General features: G+C 47.7%; 1 protein-coding gene across 2 annotated transcripts in view; it reads left to right on the forward strand.

Moving 5' to 3' along the window:
* The window catches only part of MASP1 (MBL associated serine protease 1), a 64,304-nt gene extending 44,584 nt beyond the window's left edge, over nt 1-19,720 (forward strand). The window contains exons 11-16 of one of the 2 annotated variants that reach the window (XM_004424590.3): nt 7,640-7,777; nt 10,974-11,087; nt 11,992-12,177; nt 14,287-14,354; nt 16,324-16,423; nt 16,883-19,720. In XM_004424590.3, coding sequence (XP_004424647.1) covers nt 7,640-7,777; nt 10,974-11,087; nt 11,992-12,177; nt 14,287-14,354; nt 16,324-16,423; nt 16,883-17,073 — 797 coding nt within the window. In that variant the 3' untranslated portion in view covers nt 17,074-19,720. Of the gene's footprint in view, nt 1-1,293; nt 3,802-7,639; nt 7,778-10,973; nt 11,088-11,991; nt 12,178-14,286; nt 14,355-16,323; nt 16,424-16,882 lie in introns of those variants that run through there. The other variant, XM_004424589.3, reaches the window with a different exon arrangement.
* Nucleotides 19,721-22,037: the final 2,317 nt, after the last annotated feature.

A 22,037-nucleotide genomic window follows, 5' to 3' on the forward strand; every position in this document is an offset into this window, starting at 1 on the left:
CACAAATGCTCCTTGGTCTTTAAAGAATTATTGAAAGTGTCCAGGACCAAGGAGTATATCCTGGCCATTTGCAACTAGGAGGAGGCCCACGCTCACACCAGACTTACCTCCCAGGCCTAAGAAACCCTGATGGGAAGGGCCCATGTGAGTTTGTTCTTAGTCAGTGGGGGGCTGGTACTGAAGACCCTCTGCTCATGGGCCAAAGGCATTTGGCTGCAGGAGGCTGGTGGTGCATGTGCATGCTCAGGGTACAACTTGGTGGAACGAAGTTTGAGCAGACCTTTCTTCTTCCCCTGAAGGTACTACAGGGTTCCTGGGTGCAATGATGGGTGGCTCCGAACAGGGCCCATGCATCATTGCTTGTAGATTATGCCACCTTTCTTTAATCTTCGGTGCCCTGGGCATCCCTTCACAGCATGAGTCCTTCAGGCCAGAGAAGAAAAGGTTGGAGGGCCCATGACGTCATCTTCATCTATAAGGAGGCATTGTGGGATACAGGATAAGACATTGATCTTAGAATCTAGTTAATCCCCTGCTACTCAACTTAATATCCATGTGACCTTAGGCTAATCGTTTAACCTCTGGATCATTTTATTCACCTATAAAATGGGGGTGGCCAGGACAAATAAAATAAAAATCAAAGGAATTTGGAATTAAAGTATCCTTGGAGATCATCTTGACCCACTGCCTCATTCAGCAGATCAAAAAATGAAATCCAGCCAGAGAAATTTACTTATCCAGAGTAACATAGGACATAGGAGAGAAAAGCCAGGTCAAAGTCCCAAGTGTGTTGGCTCACAGTCCATTGTTTGCTGTGACCTGCTAGACAGTCTTTTAGTTTCCTTCTATCTCTCAAAGCCCATGATCTATGGTTTTCCGACGTTTTCTAAGCACCCACAGTATGGTCCACTTCTGAGATATGAGATGCCTTTCTAAGGAAGAAAGGGGAGGAATGAGTACTGCTAGAGATAGACCTGGCTAAAGATGGTCCAGGCAAAAAGTGATCTTGGCTGGAAATGGTTCAAGGTGATGAAGGCCCATGTATGAAATAGTTCCATAGATGACCTGGCTACAGAAGGCCAGAATATAGATGGGCCAGACTAGAAAGACTTTGGCCAAAGATAACCCCACATAGAGCTCCCCCAGGCTAGCATGGCCCTGTGATATAGCATAGGGTCCTGTGGTGGCATAATCTACAGGGGATGAGATGTGAATTTCTTTCAGTGGTTCTCTTCACATGGCTGACCTGACCAGTCTCTGTCTCTTGTCCCCACTCCCTCCTTCTCCTTACAGTGTGTGGTCAGCCCTCCCGCTCCCTGCCAAACCTGGTCAAGCGGATCATTGGGGGCCGGAATGCCGAGCCGGGCCTCTTCCCATGGCAGGCCCTCATAGTGGTGGAGGATACCTCGAGGGTGCCAAATGACAAGTGGTTTGGGAGTGGGGCCCTGCTCTCTGAGTCCTGGATCCTCACCGCAGCCCATGTGCTGCGCTCCCAGCGCAGAGATAACACAGTGACACCGGTCTCCAAGGAGCATGTTACCGTCTACCTGGGCTTGCATGACGTGAGGGACAAATCGGGGGCTGTCAACAGCTCAGCTGCCCGAGTGGTGCTCCACCCAGACTTCAACATCCAGAACTACAACCACGACATAGCTCTGGTGCAGCTGCGGGAGCCCGTGCCCCTGGGACCCCATGTCATGCCCATCTGCCTTCCGAGGCCTGAGCCCGAAGGCCCTGCACCCTATATGCTGGGCCTGGTAGCCGGCTGGGGCATCTCCAATCCTAACGTGACGGTGGATGAGATCATCAGCAGTGGCACGCGGACCTTGTCAGATGTCCTGCAATACGTCAAGTTACCTGTGGTGCCGCACGCCGAGTGCAAAACCAGCTATGAGTCCCGGTCGGGCAACTATAGCGTCACAGAGAACATGTTCTGTGCCGGCTACTATGAGGGCGGCAAGGACACGTGCCTTGGAGACAGTGGCGGGGCCTTTGTCATTCTTGATGACTTGAGCCAGCGCTGGGTGGCCCAAGGCCTGGTGTCCTGGGGGGGCCCTGAAGAATGTGGCAGCAAGCAGGTGTATGGGGTCTACACAAAGGTCTCCAACTATGTGGACTGGTTATGGGAGCAGATGGGCTCCCCGCAAGGTCTGGGGGAGCTCCAAGTGGAGCGGTGAGCTGACTGACTTCCTCAGGTCCTGCCTGCCTGCCCTGCCCCAGCCTGAGTAAGGCTGCACCACACACTTCCAACGGCACACTCCATGTTATTCACGAGACTAAATGGAATGGAACACGCTGCTCCCAGCCTCCCGAGACAGCCCCCCGGGACCCTGAGAGGCAACAGTGTGGTATTGGGAAGAGTCTCTACACAAGAGACCCGTGTCCATGGCCCTGGGCAAGTCCCTTCCCCTCTCTGGGCCTCACTCTCCCCAGCAATACAATGAGGGAGCTAGATCTGGGGCCAACTCAGCACTCCTCTCCACCCCGTGGCCTTCTTCACTCCTATTCATTTATCAAACCCATTGCTGCCACTGTTGGTGTAACCGAGCTTGGACCTGGTTGTTAGGAAATGTTTTCTTACATTGAGCTGAATGCTGAGTCCATGTATCTTCCCAGCTCTGCCCTCTGAGCACAGACAGGTCTAGTCCCTCTTCTAGGAGAACACCACACAGGTTTCGGGACACAGGGGTGATACCCCAGAGGCCCCTCTCTCCTAGTGAAATGCCTTAAGTAGTTTTGTCCCTGAGATTTCTCTCCCAAAAGCTTCTTGCAGTCTAAGTCTTATCCTTCATGTTCCCTATTAAAGGAATTTCAAAGGAGAAAGAGAAAGCTAGGATGGTTTGTGGTGACTGTGGGGGAGAACAAAAGCAGTGGGAGGCTCCCCAACCCCGCTAAATTCCTACTGGCAACTCAGAACAGTAATTTGGGCCCATATGTCACTCAATACCAGCTGACAACATGGAGTGTCCACATCTGCCACTCCAGACAAGCACAAAGCAAACTTCCAGCCTTGAAATGTATTATCTGAAAAGACTACTTGAGCCACAGCCTCAGGCCTGGAGACTCAGCTGGATCCCGAGAAAAAGAAAAGGCCCACACTATGCCCTGCTGTGCTTCTGGGCAGGAAAATGGAAGAAAGGTGGGCTTAGGACGTTAGCAGTGACCTGATCCATCAGACTGAGCAGTGTGTCCACGATCTGAGCTCTTCAGAGAATCCACCATGGATTCTAGACATCCATCCATGGATGTTCAGAGAGATCCACTCTTATGGTTTCCAGGAACCAGAGTCAAGGGAAGCAGAAACTTGCTAGTGAAAGGAAGTGAGAAGAGATGAAGAAACAAGGGTCCTGGGTTCTAGCTCTGGCTCTGCCTCTAACTGGCTGTATAAACTTTGACAAATCACTTTCCCTCTCTGGACCTCAGTTTCCCAATCTTTAAAAGGAAGGCATTAGATCCCCCTCAGAGTCCTTCCAGCTCCAGCACTCAGTGCTTCCTATTGTCAACAGCCTTTCCCTGGCCCACACCAGGCTGATCATCCTTCTTCTCCCTGGACCTCGCTCTCCTGGGGATTCTCCATCAGAGAAAGGCAGCCAGGGAAACCCTGAGAGGGATTCCAAGAAAACAAGTGGGAACTGTCCCCTTTTCCAGTCAGTTCATGAAAACACACTCCTATGTCTATGAACAGTGCGTGTAAAGGATGCTATATTTTGTATATTTTCTATCACAAGCTTCACTGCTCTGTCAGGGGCCTCTGGCACTCCGTTTCTCCTGTCAGGGGTCTAACATGGAAATAAACCCTCTGTGGATAATCAACAGCCTTCGTTTTAGAGTTTGGTTATTGTTGATGTTTGGTTTCTTTGACACTATGAAGAGAAACTGGCCTCTCATTAAGCCAAAATACCTCTCATTACAGAAAAAGTACAACTTTTGTCACCCAGACATCATCTAAGAAGGGATGATGAGGAATGGAGTTGGTTATTGACATGCACGTTCCTTCATTGAATCACCTGCCATTTAGGTCCTTGACTTCAAAGAGCTCAAACTAGCATGCAAGGCAGGGTTGTGTGCATCTAGGTCTCACACGGGCTAAAAGAGTCAAGTGTCGTAAGAGGGGTAGAGATTGCGGTACTATGAGAACTTAACGGAGGGAGAGATTCATACAGTGAAGGGGATCTGGTGAGCTTTGCAGAGAGGTTTCAAAGGACGCGCTAGGAGATGGGACAGAAGGGTCCAAGCGGACAGAATCGAGCAGGAAAGCATGCATGAGTGGAGTGGGAGCAGTGAGGATTGAGGGAAAGTTGAGAGTCTTGCATACTAAGTTTGCACTCTGTCATGTAACTAGTGATTCTCTAATTGGGGTCTATCGGAATCACCTGTGGTGCTTGTTAGAAATGCAGATTCCTGGGTCCCACTCATGAGAAATTCTGTATCACCAGGTCTGAAGTGGGCAGCATGGTGTGGAAAGTGGTGGGGGCGGGGTGGGCACTGAGCTACAGAGAGCAGTTGAGAAGCTACTGCAAACACTCTGGGGAGAGATGGTGAAAACCCACCAGACCTAGGGCTATGACAGTGCAGATGTGGGGGCGGAGGGAGTTTAAAAACATTTAAGTAGTATGTTGGCAGGGCTTGGTGTAACGGCTGTTGTGTGAAATAGTGCAGGCGCGGGGGTGTGGGTGTGGCAATGCGTTTGTTCTGGGTTTGTATCATAATGAAAATGTTATGCTTTTTACACTACTGAAAACTAAAAGAAACCTAAACTATGCTTTACACTTTATATGTAGCTGCTTTCAAGGGTTATCAGGTCTTGTGTTCCATTACATTTCAGATTTTTACTTTCCTCTAGATATTTGGACTTTATGTTGTGACATATGGAGACACTGAGGTGTCATGAGGTTACGTGGAAATCACGCTGTGACATGGAGTGGAGAAGACACATTACTCTCTGCTTCTCCTGGTGATTGTTTACTGGTTTAGTGGCTGATTGAATATGAGGGTTGAAGAAGAGAGGCAAGAAGGGTACGGTCCATGCAGACATTAATAGACATCTGGAATAACAAAGGGGAGAAGGTTGGTGAAGGGTGGAAACCAGAGCTTGGTTTTGCTGTGTTTGAGGAGTTTATGAGCAATCCAGCTGGAGATGTTAGGAAGGAAGGAATATTTCAGAGGAGAGGGCAGATGAGAGACGCTGATTTGAAATCCATCAGGGTATAGGTGGTATGATGACGTGGGCAGAGATGGTATTATCTACTGGAAGTTTGCAGAAAAGAAAAGGGACAGAGCACTGGAAGGCATGGAAAGGAGAAGAGAAACCCCAAGAAAGAGACAAAAAAGAGGGATCAGAAACATAGGAAGAGAAGTGCTTCAGATGCCAAGGAGGGAAAGCGTCAAGAGGGATGAAGTAGTCAACAGGGCACCTGCCACATGACAGTCCAGAGGAATGCTTCCACGCTGGACATCCCTGGGGACAGGGACCAGGTGTCTACTGTCAGCTCTGGGAGAGGATCTGTGTTTAAAGTCCCTAACCTTCCCTCCCTCTCTTCTTGCTCCTCCTCTTCCTCCTCCTCCTCCTCCTTCCCTTCCCTTCCCTTCCCTTCCTTTCTCTCCTCTCCTCTCCTCTTCTCTCTCTCTCTTCCTCCCCTCCCTCCCTCCCTTTCTCTCCAGGCTTCTCCTACATTTTTATCTCTTTCCTGAGGCAGGAAACTGCCCTCCATCCTCCCTTCTCTATGGCTTATAGTGAAAATTATATGTTCAGTTCTCCAGGTTTTGGTTCCGTGAAACCTATAAATCTTTTACCACAATGCCTAACTCTTTGAATGAAAGTCTATATTTCCAAACTTTGGTTTCTGCTTTGCTCTTTCAAAGGTCAAAGCGTATCTAGCCTCACCTAAAACAATGGATGCTCCAGCTTCAAAAGTGGGGAGCCACAGGGCAAGAGAAATTCCTAGGGATGAAGAATACATGAGCTAAAATTTCAAATAGTATCCTCCTGTATGTGTAAATATCACTGTGGAAGTTCCACATATGGGCCAAAGCCATTCTATCTCCATCAGTGGTTGTGGATCTATTAAATATGCAATGGCCACTTTATTTCCACGGTCATACAGAGCATGGCACTTTCTTCTTCTGAATCCACCTCCAAAGGAGACTGTCAATTCCTCTTTCTAGAAGCTAGACTATGGAAGGGAGGAGAGGGAAAGACTGTGGAATGAATGAGAAGCAAGGAAAGCAGAAGTTTGATTTTAGGATAAGATGGCTTGACCACGTTTTGGAGGCACAGACAAAGGAGAGATGCAAGAGTCAGGAGAGGGATGAGAATCCCCAAAGCCAGGTCCCCATGAGTTTGGAAGTGAGGAGATCCAGAGCCTAGAATTAGTTCTGAAGAGAAGAAAGTTTACAGAGGAAGCAGATGGAGAGGAGGATGGTTGGGGAAGTTCCCAACCGGCAGGCTCGGAGTATCTGCTGGGAGTGGGGGCAGGAGGTTAGCCTGGGGCAGTTGGCCAAGCGCGTGTAGAGTGATGATGTTGGAGACGCTGAAGATGCTGTCAGGTTGCAGTACATTCATCTGTGATTTTCCCCAGCCCTACCCAGCCTGATAACAGCTACAAAGAAGGCGGATATCTTGAGGTATGAGTGCTCCGGGAAGCCACGTAGGTAACAGTTAGTGGTGGGGTAAAGGCCAGAGTTGGAAATCAGGAGACCTAGAATTAGAGTCTTGCCACTAACTCATAGAATAACTTTTGGCAAGTCAATTCCCTTCTCTAGGCCCCGGTTTCTTTAGCTATGTGATGAGAGGGAAGACTAGATGGTCTCCAAGATCTGTTCATCTATAAGGTTCTGTGTGTCTATGTCTGTGAATCCAAGTCAATGGAAACAGAGTAGGGAGCAGGCAGATACTTATGGTGGGGGTCTTCAATCCCCCATGGCCCTGAGGAAGGGCTTCTCTGAGGAGAAGAGATCCCTGTGGATAGAGGATGAAAATTCTTTACTAGTCAAGACTTTCATTTATGTGACAGAAATCCAACATAAACAACTTAAAGGAACAAAAAAGAGAGAGAATTATAGGCTTACATAGCTAAAAGTCCATACCAAAAGGCTTCAGGTATGGTTAGATCAAGGACCTCAAATATCAGGATATAATCTCTCTTGCTTCTCTCCTCATCTTCTAGCTCTACTTTTTTCTCTGTTAGTAGCATCATTCTCAGCAGACTCAAAGAAGTGATCATTGGCAGATCTGGGCTTATAGCCAGCAGCTTAGCAACCCTAGCAGAGAAAAGCCTTCTCTTTTTCTAATATTTAGCAAAATTCCCAAGTCAGACTTTCATTGGCCTAACTAGGGTTACGATCCCATCTCCGAGCAATCCCTGGGACCAGAGGATGAGAGTCTTTAATTAGTCAGGTCTGGGTCACATTCCTACCCCTAGAACCAGAAGTAGGGTCACTCCAACTCAGGACATATGGACTAAGAAGGGGGAAGAGTGGACCCCAGAGGGAAAATGGGGTGCTGTTAATGAAAGGGGAAATGGATATTGGGAGACCAAAAATAACAGATGTTCCTAACAAAGGGTGATAAGCTGGTAGCTCTGGCAAAGGGAAAGACAGAGCCCAGAGCATGATCTGTCCCTCCCTCTCTTGGCTGCAGTGTGTGGGATCCCCAAGTTCTCCCGGAAGCTGATGGCCAGGATCTTCAATGGACGCCCAGCCCAGAAGGGCACCAACCCCTGGATTGCCATGCTGACACACCGGAATGGGTCGCCCTTCTGTGGGGGCTCCCTTGTAGGTAAGAAGGTGGAAGGGATAGGGGACCCAGGGTTGGGCGGCAGGGTGGAAGCGAAGGCACCCAACCCTCTTCCTGGAGACTGACCAAAATTACTTCGCTGAGAATCACTGTCCACACTAGTAGCAGGGCCCAGAAGTACAGTGTGGTAGAAAGAGCCCTTAGCTGCAGCCAGGAGACACGTGTTCCTGGTCTAGCTGGCTGCCTCCGTCAACAGGCACCTACTGAGTCCTGGTCAGTCTCTGGCACTGGGGAGAGCCAAGTCAGGGAGTCAGCGCCTCAAACCTGGATCACAGCACAAGGTACTTAACGTGCGGCTCAGAGGCAGGGTGTGCCAGGGCTGTGGGACCAGGGAGAACCAGGAAACTCACCCTGGAGAAGTCAGGGACAGGATGTATGAAAGCCTTGAATGCCATGCTTAGGAATTTAGATGTTATCCTGAAAGCTGCTGCAGGTTTATAAACATGTTCTGGAAAGTTTTCTCCAGAGGCAGCATGGATTGAAAGGAGAGTGAATCAGAGGCCAGGAATTCAGTGAGGTGGCTATTGCAATAGTGAGGAGGGGAGTCATTAGCCTCAGAATAGGAACAGGGGACAAGGGATGAAAATGAGGCAGATGCAAAAGCACTGTGAAATAGCATTGTCAGGATTTTGTAATGGACTGAACATCTGTGGGAGTGGGAGTGAGGACAGGAAAGGAATGGCTGACAGCTCTTCCTGCTGCAGTTTGGTCTGGATGATGTAAGGTCCATTCCAGCTCTGACATCATAAGATAAATTAACAGCACGGCAGAGTCCCCGGGCAGTTCCTGGTCTGATCCCATCACAGAGGAAGAAGGCCTGGACAGGTCCACCTGTGCCTGGGCAGTTCCCGGGCTGCTAGCTTGCCTCTCACTGCCGCACCTCCTCCAGGGTGCAGTCAGGTGAGGACAGCTCCACGTCAGGGATCCCCGAGGCGAGGCACCAGGCCTGGGCAAGGGCTGCAGGCTGGACACCCTGGGACATGTGAAATGGCAACCTGGTGTTAGCCTTCCTCTGCAAGGAATTAATCTTTATATTCCTGCAACACAAAGATGAACGGTCTCACTCTGTGGAGCCCCCCAAAGGGACATGGAGACTGAGTCCAGGTTTACAGGGGCAGCCCACTGGGGAGCAGAAAGGGGAGAGGACCAAGAAGGAGGGGGAGAGGGCCAGAGAGACAGGGCCAGAAGGGCAAAGATAGAGAAACAGAGAAGAGGCGAGAGGCCTGGAAAATAAGAGAGGGAAGTAGAAGAGATTAAGGGAAAAAGAAAAGGAAACAAATAGACAAGAGGAAGAAAGACTGGTGGAACACGAGACACCTGCGAGAGGAGAACTCGGGAAAGACAGAGAAGCTGGAAGGAACCGAAGAGAAGACAGGGTCGGAAGAGGAGCAGAGATGGTGAGGGGGAGCAGGCAGGGAGAGCGGAGAGAGTGGAGACATTGCTGACTTTGCTAGAATGTGAGTAAAAGATGTTTTATGTGCCCACAGTTTTAAGAATTAAATTAACTTTCTTAAGCCCTGAGCTTTTAAGTTCAATAACGTTCAATGCGTATTTGTATCTACTGCACGTTTATTCCCCATCACTTATGTGTGGAAAGATGTTTGAAGTCTATTTCTCTACCCTCAGCCAAGCTACACATTCTCTGGCACTTCACCCCCACCCCCCCACCCCTCCAGGTCTCCTAATATAGAATCTCTCTCTTCCTCCTGTTATTCAGTTTTGTAGAGGGAGGGAGGTGGGAGAGGGCAGAGGATGCAGGAGAGGAGCTGAGGGACAGCAGAAGGGGGGAAAGCACCGTTTCAATGCCCACACTGAGTAGAGAGCCTGGCTCAGGGACTCCGAGAGTATTTGCAGAGCTGGAAGGCAAAGACACATCTTTGGCCTCATCATTGCACACCCCTGGGTTCATCTAAATGGCCAGAGCCCTGCTCTGAGGCAGGATGTCCTACCTGGGGACCTCATCCCACTTTGTCCACCTGGAAGATTTGGCCAACAGCCCCTGCCTGTGGATAGGGATCAAAAATACCTCCAAGGGACAAAGGGGGGCCTATGTGGACCTCTATCCAGAACCTGGTAGCCAGAGCACATATCTGCTCCTGAGAGGGCCAAGTAAAGCCTGGAACCTGCTCCACAAAGGTAGCTCTGCCCTGGACTCTGAACTCTGACCAGATACCCCCACTCCAAAGACTTGATGCCTTTCTTTCTGCTTGGCTCATCCTGGTTATGCCTCTGGGCTCAACTATTTAGGGGTTTGTTGTCTGCTCCACCTAAAGGATAAACCAAAGCCTGACCCTATAATAAGCAAAGGGCAGGAACCTGCCCATCGAGGGAAAGACAGTCGAGATACAAGAAATGCACTAGGCTGACCCTCAGGAGACTCAGGGTCTCTCCCTGGCCCTGCCACTAACCTGCTAGGTGACCTTAGACATCCCTGCTTTCCTCCAGGCCTCAGGATTCATATCTGTAGAATGAGAGGTTTGGATCAGAGCCGTGGTTCTCAACCCTGGTGGCAGTAGAATCATCTGGGGAACTTTTAAAATGTATTTGAGCCTGGGCACCTACTCCATGAGTTAGATGGTCTGGCTTCAGGCCCAAGCACTGTTTTCTGTTTTGTTTTGGTTTTTTAATTCCTCAGGTAATTCTAATGTGCACCCAGAGTTGAGAAGCACCATGCTGGATCAGTGCTTTTCAAACTTGAACATGCATAGGAATTACTTGAGGATCTTATGAAAATCCACAGATTTTACTACTGAATGAAGATTCTGATTCAGTAGACCTGAGATGGGGCCTGAGAGTCTGTATTTCTAAGAAGTTCCCAGGTGAGGCTGATGCTGCTGGTCTGGGGACCACACCTTGAGTAACAAGGCCTGAGGCATGGCCAGTGAGCACAAGGTTCTTTGTGGACCCATCTTGGGCTGTCCGGAGCTCAGCAACCCCGTGGGTTTAAGGGAGCCCTGAAACCCTCTTTAAAAATTCGGTCTTGGCCTGGGTTGGAATAGACTGATGAAATCACAGATTTAACTTCAGATTAGGATCATGTGAGTGTCTGACTTGGGGCCATGAAATGCAATGAAGAGGAGTGTCAATGGAGAAGAGTGGTCTAAAGGCCCTCAGCTCAAGACAGTGGGGGGCAGACTGGGCAGTGCAGGATATAGTGCATGTAAAATTCTGTTCTCAGGCTCCAACTGGATTGTGACTGCGGCTCACTGCCTCCACCAGTCGCTGGATCCGGAGGACCCAACTCTACGCAACTCAGACCTGCTCAGCCCTTCTAACTTCAAAATCATCATGGGTGAGTGAGCTGATTCCTAAAGCCAGATGTGGCTCTGGGAATGGAGTGTGTCTACTCTCTCACTCACTTATCAGGGCAGGGCACCTGGAATGAGGAACCAGCCAGGCCTGGAGTCCAGGGACCTGAGTCCAAGCCCAAGGCTATGACTTTCAGGTGGTGGGACAGCGAGCAAGCCATTGAAGTCTAGGCCTCAGTTTTTATAACGGTAAAATAAAAAGCCCAGTCTAAATAATTTCCAAAGATGTTTCAGGCTTCTATCAATCCATGGTTTCAAGTGGATCATACACAAACAATCCAAGTTTCCCCTCTCCTTTATAAAACCAAGACCACCAGCTGATTCAGTTCAGTTCAAGGCATAGCATTTACCTCCTGACACTATGCCAGGATCTAAGGACACAAGCATAGTTAAGACCTAGTTTCTGCCCACAAGGACCTTACAGTCTAATAAAGGAATAAAATATGAGCACAGAGACCTCTAATATAAGGTAGAAAGCAGCAAGTTCTGTAGAGAGAAACAGATAAAGTGCCATGGGTGTTCACAGGGAAGAGACTCCTAACTGAAGAATCTAACTCAAGAATCTGAGAGGCTTCATGGAGGAGGCAACACACGACCCAGGCACTGAAGGGTGATTATGTGGTTTGAACATGTGTCAGTGGGCATCGGAATGAGTATTATAAGGCAGTGGAATGAGCTCATGAAGAAAGACAGAGGTGGGAGCCCATGAGAAGATGTTGGGAAGAGCAGGTAGGGTGGGATGGCTGGAAAAAGGTGAGTGAAGGGCAGTAAAGAGGATAGGGCTGGAAACATGGGCTGATGGGACAGGGGGCTGACAGGGAACAAGATGTGACCTTATCCTCCATGCCTCCATTGCCCCCATGCCTCATGTTCCTTCTTCTTGCCCAGGGAAGCATTGGAGGCTCCGGTCTGATGAGAATGAACAGCATCTTGGGGTCAAACGCATCTTCCTCCACCCCCTGTATGACCCCAAAACGTTTGAGAATGACATGGCTCTGGTGGAGCTGTCAGAGAGCCCAGTGCTGAACGACTTCGTGATGCCCATCTGTCTGCCCGAGGGGCCCTCACAGGAAGGTACCTTCCCCACCCCTGATCCCGCCTCTGCAGAGCAACAGGTGCCTCCACAGGGACTTCTCCTTCAGCATTGATGAGGTTCTGGTGCCAAGTGAGCCAGCTGACAGTGTCTGCACGATTCCTCAGCTGCCTCCCCTAAAACAGCTAAGTCAGAACTGGTTCCAAGGCAGCACGAGAGGTAGTAACCACAAGTAAACGGACGGGCTTGATCAGTGCTGTAAGTACCATATCAGTCAGGGTCCAGATAGGAAAACAGAAACCAGACTAGCTCTTGTAACGGGTCCAGATAGGAAAACAGAAACCAGACTAGCTCTTGTAACAGAGAGAATTTAATACAGGGTATTGGAGGACTGAAGAAGTAAAGAAGAGAAATGCTGAGATGATGGAGATAGTACTTGTAGGAAGAAGCCACCAGTCCTAGGCCTGGGGGAACAAAAGCAAGAGGTTGGAGTTACAGAACCTAGAAGTTTGGAACGGGGCCCTGTAGAGTGGGAACTCAGACTCCTGTAGAAGAAGCCCTGTGCTGATGGTGCTGGGGAAAATAACTGGAACAAACCACCCCTGCTGGGTGAGGAATCTTCGCTAGGGTGATGCCAGAAAAAATGGTAAGCCTTCCTGGGAGTGCATCTTATTTTCATGAACCCCACTGGAAAAGCAGAACTGCCATTTCAGAGTCCCATCCACAGCATCACAAAGTAGAGTATAGAACGGTAAATTTGGAGCTCAAGGACAACAGCTTGATCACCAGCACAGGTTCAAATCCTCATGCTGCCATTTTCTAGTTGGGTGACCTCAAGCTCCTTACCTCCACACTGTGGATAATACTCCATGGAGTGGCTGTGATATTTAAATGAAACAATACACTCAAATATATCCAACATAGACTAAGAGGCCAACCCATGGCAGCTGGCTTCCTGTTCATCTGTTCTAAATCCAGTGGTGCCACGTCACAGCTAACCTCCGTTAGTTCAAAGAAGTTATTAAAAATGGCTGAATGCAATCTGAGAAGTATTTAGGGGAGTTGAACCAAGAGGAAAGGCACAGATACGGCTCTGATTCATCAGATGCCATGTGCCTACTATGTGACTGTTGCTTTACATTTATTTATTTTTTTTTTTTTAAAGATTTTATTTATTTATTTTTCCCCCAAAGCCCCAGTAGATAGTCGTATGTCATAGCTGCACATCCTTCTAGTTGCTGTATGTGGGACTCAGCCTCAGGATGGACGGAGAAGTGGTGCCTCGGTGTGCACCCGGGATCCGAACCCGGGCCGCCAGCATCGGAGCGCGCGCACTTAACCACCAAGCCACGGGGCCGGCCCTACATTTATTAACTTACTTCCTACTTATAAAGCCTTGTGAGATGGTACTGTAGTCCCATTTTACAGATGAAAAAACTGAGGGTCAGCAAGGTGAAGTGACTTACCTAAGATACAGCTTGTAAGAAACAGATCTGGGGCTAAAATCCAGGTTTTCCAACTTAAAGCCCAGTGCTGTTTTCAGTATCCAGACTCTTTTTCAAATGAAAAAATAATTGCTCTATCATCAGTGCTAAACCCATTTCCACACCACCCTGAGATCTGTCAATTTCACAGACTTCTAAAATATCAGAGCTGGGAGGGGTTTTAGAGAATACCAAGTCCAGCCTCTTCATTTTAAGGATAGAGAAACTGAGGCTCAGAAGGGGAGGAGTGAGGGCTTGCTAAATGCAGCATAGCATGTTATTGACTAGGTTAGACTTTTTATTTATTCACAATTATTGATTGAGCACCTACTGTGTGCCAGCACTGCTGTAGGCATGGGGATACAGAGTGAATGAGATAGACGAGATCACTCCTCTCGTGGAGCCTGGGTTCCGTGCTAGTTGGGAGTGAGAGAGAAGAGACAACTAAACAATAAGCTGACTAATGTCTCATAGAAACAAATGCCCAAACCTCAATTGCAGGTAACCTCCAACCCAACAGTCTTCCCCCCACCATGCTGCCTTTCTCAGAGGGGACAAAATCAGTCCTTCCTCCACAGGCAGAGGATGACAGGGCTGCAAGATGCAACCGTCTGAAAACCCCACAGACAGCCTTTCTGCTCTCACTGTGTGTCTTCTCTCTTTCAGGGGCCGTGGTCATTGTCAGCGGTTGGGGGAAGCAGTTCTTGCAAAGGTTCCCCGAGACTCTGATGGAGGTGAAGTTCAATTTATACCCTACAGAGAGTGACACCTCTGCCCTGCCTTGGACCTTACTGCTCCATATTGCCCCTTAGGGATTTGGAGGCCTGGGCAGGGAGTAGGGCAGAGACAGCAGGAAGTCAGACTCATCTCCAAAGTTAAATGAAACTTTGAATCCCAACAAGCTTGATCTGTTTGTTCTACATATCATGAGGCTCTAGTCTCCAAACACTGTTCAATGTTTCTATAGTTTAATAAAGGCTCCTTTATGGAAATTCTTCGAGAAAACAGCAGGCTTGGACACCCCAAAAGGTGACCCATCTGTACACCAGAATAACCAAGAATGGGCCAAAGAATGGGCTTTTGAGAGCCACATCCTTGCAGTAATGAATTTGACTGTTGCACTTAGAAGTTCACATTCATATCACTTCAGAAAAGAACACTGAACTAGGAGTCAGGAGCCATGGCTCCAAGTCCTGGCTCCTACTAACTTGCTGGGTGGCCTTAAACAAGTCATCTTGCCTCTCTAGACCACAGGGTAGGACCTCAAGCTGCAAAGTCGGGGGCAACCCTAGGTATCCTCCATGAGCTGCCTGGCTCTGACACCACTGGGTTCCGTGACTGCCACAGCTAATACTAAATCCTCCAACATACGTTATATTAGTGTACTTTAAAATTTTGGATTTGGAACAGCCGTTCATCCTTTCATTCATTAACTCCCAGGTGTTTGGTGGCTCCCGTGTACCAGACATTGTACTAGCTACTAGGTATGCTGGGGGGAAAGGAAGGATCTGGTCCCTGGCCTCCTTGGGCTTATAGTCGGGTAGGAGAGAAAGAAAGCAGTTATCAATGTGGTAAATGTGATGAAGAGGTGCAGGATACTCCAGAATGTATAACAGGGGCTCTGACCTCATCTTAGGGGTTCAGAAGGGCTTCCCAGAGGAAGTGACACTTAAATGATCCCCGAACAATGAATAGAGGTTAGTTAGGCACTTGACGATTTGCTGAGAACATGTGCTCCCGACCACCCTGCCATGACATCCTCTCCCCACTTATCCAGGAAGGCCATGGCCCAAGAGGGAACTGAATGGCCTCTGGTCCCCTCTCAGCAAGGGCCAACAGGAGCTGTACTCTTGGGGCACATGACCCATTCAGTTCTTGGTTTGGGTGAATGAGACTCACACATTTCCTCATCTTATTCCTGACGTCTACTCCAATATTTACCCCCAGGCTGAATCAAGGGTAATAATAATTACAATACCTTACTTTTATGTATCAATTTATTGCCTCAATTCAAAACAATATTTCCTGAGTATCAACTATATTCCAAGCTATGTAAGGTAGAAATGGACAGGATACAGACGCAGTATCTAGAAGCTCATACTGTAGTGAGTGAGAACGTAAGTAAATGCTTACTGCAAGGCGAGTAGTGGTAAGCCTTCCAGTGCCTAATGTTTATGCCGTGTTTGTAGTTTACAAGGCATCTGCTCATTCATCTCCTCTTTGTACAATTCCATGTGATTAGTAGGTCAAATATTATGACTTTCATTTTTCAGATGAGGAAACAGAGTCACAGAGGTCTGAAAAACAGTCATTGAGCTACATGCCCCAGCTCCCACAGCCGGTAATGGTAGGGCTGGGGGAAAAGATGACTGACCATAGGTTTTGCATACATTATCATATTTGAAATAATGCATGTACTGGGCAAGTATTACTATCTCCATTTTACAGATGAGAAAACTGAGGCCCAGAGAGGGCAAATGACTTGCCCCACACAGAAATTTCATGACTGTGAATTTACCAGAACATGATTTCCTGATTCTCCATTCAGTGTTCCTTCACCTGCACCACAGGGCAGTCTCTGAGACCAGATCTAAGGTCCACCCAGGCTCATCCAGGAAGGGGATGGGAGGAGCCTATCTAGGAGTGTCAGAACAACAGGGACTCTTCAGCCAGGGGTAGACTAACAATGGCCTTGTGTTCCAGATTGAAATCCCAATTGTTGACCACCGCACCTGCCAGGATGCCTATGCCCCAGTGAAGAAGAAAGTGACCAGAGACATGATCTGTGCTGGGGAGAAGGAAGGTAAGTCAAGAAACTGGCATACGATAGGGAACCACCAGCCAGGGAGTGGCGCAGAGCCCAGCAATGGAAGCGCTGGAGACCTGGGAGCCTGGTAGGCTGAACAGTGGAGGAGGGAGAGGAGAGAGGCAGATGAGGGAGAGGACAGTCATGAGAGGAAGGATTCCACTGGAGATACTGCTTCAGAGAGAAGAATGCTAAGGAATTTCCATCATTCCCTTCTCCAAGCCCAACTTTTCCCATATCAAAATGAGAGAGTCCTAAGCCTGCACTTTATAAAATCACCGAGCTCTGAGGAGGCCTGCCCTGGAACTGCTCAGAGCCCAGGTTTGGGGCAAATGGCCTGCTGCGCCCCCTCGTGCCCAATTCTCTGAACTACAAGTCAGGTGTGGGAAGAAGGAGGCTCCTTTGGATTGGGGCTAGGGAAGGGGACAGTTTTACCTGCATCTCTTTTTCATCTAGGTGGGATGGACGCCTGTGCAGGTGACTCTGGAGGCCCTATGGTGACCCTGGATAGAGAGAGAGGCCAATGGTACCTGGTGGGCACGGTGTCCTGGGGTGAGGACTGTGGAAAGAAGGACCGCTATGGAGTGTATTCCTACGTCTACCACAACAAGAACTGGATCCGGAGGGTCACCGGGATCAGGAATTGAATTCAGTTCCTCACCCCCTGCACCACCTATCCGCGATCAGTCAGCAGCAGAGGATAATTATCTGATGCAAGACGCCCCTCATCCTTCACTCACCCACCTCCTCCAGCCCATCCATTACTGGTCTCAGCCCCCTTTTCACTCTCTTTAAAGAAGCAGAGTGGCTGAGTGATCAGAAAACAAAGCTGAATCCAGGCTCTATCACTTATCAGCTTTGTAACACTGGCAGGTGACGTCACCTCTTTGAACCTCAGTTTCTTTGTCCATATTACGGAAATGGCACACCTCACCTACCTCATAAAAGTCTGATGAGGATCAAATTAATTAATATATGCATAGCACTTAGCACAGTGCAGGCATAAACTAAGTGCTCAATAATGTGACTTAGCAGAAGGTCAGTGTGTCTGCCAGGCAGATGAAGTTCTCTTACAGATCCCGGCTGGGTCTTAAGGCTGATCAGTGCACACCCTTCCCCTCAACCTTCACTGTCTCCTTCATTTACCCCCAAGTGTTCTATGCTTCTTTGCTACCATGTACCTTTCCAGACCCCAATCCCTGCCACACATAAAAAAGTGAAAAAAGGTCCTCAGTCCTATAGCTTGTCGCATAGCAAAGCACTTGTGAACATGAGCTAGACACCAATTGTGAGAATGCCTGGGAGAAGCAGGCAGGGAGAGAAACTGGGAATGGTGGATTGGGAAGTTAGACACCAAGTTCTAGAACTGGCTCTGCCCCCAGCTCCCTGTGTGACTCTATGCAAGTTCCTTCCTCTCACCTCAATGTACCCTCACACCTCTGATAATCTAAGATCCAACAAAGCCATTTTCTCCTGGTGAGATGAGTTAAAGCCAAAGTAACCAAAAGGGAAAAAATGACCTTAGGATTCAGTAGAGCTTTGATGCAGACCAAATACTACTATTGCTGCTACACCCACCCCTATTCACCACACCCTGGTTCCCAGGGACAGAGCTCAAAGAAGTGCCAGCCAAGCGAGCTTTCTTTATTCCTAAGCAGAGCATCTGCTCGAGGCCCGGGCCTCCTTCCCTTCCTGGGAACCTGGGCTGCACAAGGTCAGCCTTCGTAGACTAGACCCAGGCCCCTGCCCTCCCCCTCCCTATGCCCACAGCAGACCCAAGCAGCCATCCCCCTGATTCCTCACCCTGAACACCCAAGCCCTGCAAGATCATAAGTGTTTCCCAAGCAGAATGCCTCTCCCTCCAAGAATCACCTCTTCTCTCAGGAAGCTTCCAGAGACCTCCTGCCCCCTCAGAATTCTGAGATTTAAGCCCTTCAAGGGATCAGAAGCCCCAAGTCCCTGTCTTCTGTTCTATCAAAATTGGTCTTCATGGGAGATTCAGTTCTCGACCTGCACCGCAGCCGCTGGAGTCATTCAGGGCCTCTTGCTAAAAGAAGAAGATACTGAGGAGTGAGAACTTATGGATGATAAGCCCTAGGCTGAACACTCAGGGACACAATTCACAGCCTGCTTCTGGTTCTGTGAGCAAGTCATTCTACCTCTCTGTGTCCTGCTGTTTCTTCTGTAAAGGGAAGATGGTAATGGTACCCAACTCCATCGGATATTTGTCAAGCAAGCTGTAGCTCTATTTCAGACACCAAAGAAGAATTGCGATGCAAAGTTCTGGAAATGTCCTAAGGCATCCCAAGGCATTGCCTATGTGCCCCCATGTACCCAGCTGTGCTGACCGCTGTGGAGACTAAGGAGATGAGGCGAACATGATTAATCCCCCCCAGGAGCTCCCACAGAGAGAACTGACACATACACAAGTGATTACCATGTAACAGAATGAACCCCTCCAACTGCTTTGGAGCAGCATGGAGGCAGAAGGATGGCCATTCTGGTGTGGAGGCACTGGGGGAGGAGATGGTGTTGGAGCTGAACCTTGTGGAGGGTGGGCATTTCCACAGGCAAGACAGAGGGAGGCCTTCCAGGTAGAAGGAGAACAAGAGTAAATGTCCACTTAGACTTTCTTCAGATTACAGGGGCTTCTCTCACAAAAATGACATGTCCAGTAGACCAGTGTTCTGATTCTGGGATCAGAACCCTACATCTAGAAGAGGCTTACTCCTTAAAGTGAGACAACTAAAGGACTTGAAACAGCCTCAGGATTTTGTGCACAAATAGTGACTTCTGGCTGAGCCAGTTTATTCTGTTTATTACCCCCACTGCAATTTCATCCTTATTCTGAGGAAATGTCTAGATGTGCCTTGGAACTTCACCTTTCCCCTGATCTACAAGCATTTGTTAGATATACCAGCCTCTGCACTGCTGCTAAGGTCCAAGAAACCAAAATCTCTCACAGTCATGAAAGCAGAGGGTTGGAGTGTCTGTTAGGACCATCTTGTCTGACACCATGACCTCGTTCTTGAACATTTCTAGAGATGGGGAGCTCACTATCTTCAAATGCAGCCCATTCCAACTTTAAAAAGTGCCACCTATTAGAAAGCTGTCTCTTCTATGCAACCAAAATCCACCTCCCTAGAATATTATTTGTGTATCTAAAGCTATAACTCCAGACCATGAATGTTATTATTAGCAATAATAATCATGCCCAATTTCATTAGCAACAGAAGCTATTGTTCTTGTGGGCAACTACACATGTGTTCCAATAAACATCTGCATTGAGTCAAAGCATCCTGTTTGGCTTGTATGTTTTTCATGTGCTGATGATTCTGGTGAGCTGTGTTTTCATTTATCAACATTTTGCTGTATTTGGTTAGGATCACTGTACAATAAAGAGAGAAGGAGATGATGATGGAAAGATCATATTATCAATACAAGCTGTCTTGGGTTTTTCAGGTTAGGTCTGATGGAATACTTTGTCCTGTTGTTCCTTTAAATTATCAAAATATCCCAGGATGCCAATCTTTCAGCATCTAAATTACATTTCTTGATTGTCACCAATACCTAGAACATAAAAAAACATTTTTTTTTTTGGATCATATGTTCAATGTTTGGTTCAGAAAACATGGCACCATGTCTGTGAGTGGCCTGTTCTGGATTGGAATATGTATTTTCCTTCTGCCATGAGTTAATCTTGTTCCCTGGTGGCAAGAATCAAAGAAACAGCACCACCAAGAAGTCCTTCAAGCGAAGGTAGGCAAGATTCAGGGAGGGGGACTCTAGACCACTCATGTGGCAGAGGGTGGCCAGTCTCAGTCTAGAATGGGTCTGGAAATCAAGGCTCTTAGGTTCTAGTGCAGCGTAGGTTGACTCCTTTATCCGCCTAATTTCTTCATTTATAAACTGGCAGAAAAATCTTTGCCCTACCCCTGTCTGAGGGTTGTTGAATCAAATGAATTAGCAGATAGGAAAGAACTTTGGAAACTAAAATTAGTTCAAATACAAAAAGTTCTATGGGAAATAATCACTAACATTTTTGAGTATTTACTATCTGATTGGACTGCACTAAGTTCTTACACTACTCTCTAATTTAATCCTCACAATAACCTGTGACAAAAGTACTACTATTATCCCGAATTTACATAAGCAAACTGAAGCACGGTGAGGTTAAAAATGTGGCCCAACTTAGAAACAGCAACACCTCAGTAGCAACGAGCACATCTAGCGTCCAGATTTTGGTTTCTAATACTGTTCACCAATAAAAGGAACTAGGATCCTTGAAGAAATGGCTGTTTCTAGGACTAGGGCAGGAAATATACAAGATGAGCCTGAAGCATCTTGCACCAGAAAGTAAGGAAGTCACACAATGATGGGAATATGTCAAAGTGACATGGATCCAACTAGAAGTGCTCCAATGGCCAAAGCTAGAATAATTTGAGCAACAAAACAAATAAAATAGTCTTAGATTATAACCCAAAGTATAAAATAAACATCCAGGAGCATATACTTCTATGAATAAGTTATTGAATAAATAAATAAATGGAGGAGAATACATAAACCTCCCATGGGGAATGTCAAATAATTTACGTAATACTTTGCCCTAAAGGAGATGAAGCATAGCTCCCCATCTCTTAAGTGTGAGCTGTACTAAGTGACTTCCTTCCAAAGACTACAGTATGGAAATGGAGGAGGAAAGAGTAACCTTACAGTGGCGAAACCAGACAAAACACTACCCCAGCCAGGTGATCACAGTTAATATAGGTTGATAGGCTGTGATGAGAATGGCACTGTACCTCTGGGTTCTTCCTCCCCAAATCTCATAAACCCAGTCTAGTCACAAGAAACATATCAGAAAAACCCCAAATGAAGAAATACTTAACCAGTACTCCTCAGAACTGTTAAAGTCATCAAAAATAAGAAAAGTCTGAGAAATGGTCACAGCCAAGAGCAGCCTGTAATGGGTTGAATTTTATCCCCCAGAAAGATATGTTAAGTCCTAACCCTCAGAACCTCCAAATGTGACCTTATTTAGAAATAGAGTCCTTGTAGATGTAACTAGTTAAGACAAGGTCATATTGGAGTAGGGTGAGCCCTTAATCCAATATGACTGGTGTCCTTATAAGAAGAGGAGACACAGACATAGACACACAAGGGCAGAACGTCATGTGATGACAGAGGCAGAAATGAACTCCTGCAGCTTCAAGCCAAGGAATACCGGGGATTGCCAGCAACCGCCAGACGCTAAGAACAGGAAAGGAAGGATTCTCCCCAAAAGGTTTCAGAGGGATCACGGCCTGCCAACACTTTGATTTCAGACCTCTAGCCTCCAAAATTGTGAGACAATAAATTTCAGTCATTTTAAGCCACCCAGTCTGGGGTGCTTCATTATGACAGCGTTAAGAAACTAATACAGAGCCTACGAAGACATGCCCACTAAGTGCGATATGGTATCCTAGATGCGATGTGGTATCCCAGATGGCATCCTTGAATAGAAAAAGGACATTAGGTAAAAACTAAGGAAATCCGAATGAAGTGTGGACTTGAGTGAATAATAACGTGTAATATGGGTTTACTAATTGTGACAAATGTGCCAGTGTGCTTACTA

The sequence above is a fragment of the Ceratotherium simum genome, chromosome 15, assembly GCF_057802395.1.
Source record: "Ceratotherium simum simum isolate JZ-2026a chromosome 15, ASM5780239v1, whole genome shotgun sequence".
NCBI classification, from domain to species: domain Eukaryota; kingdom Metazoa; phylum Chordata; class Mammalia; order Perissodactyla; family Rhinocerotidae; genus Ceratotherium; species Ceratotherium simum.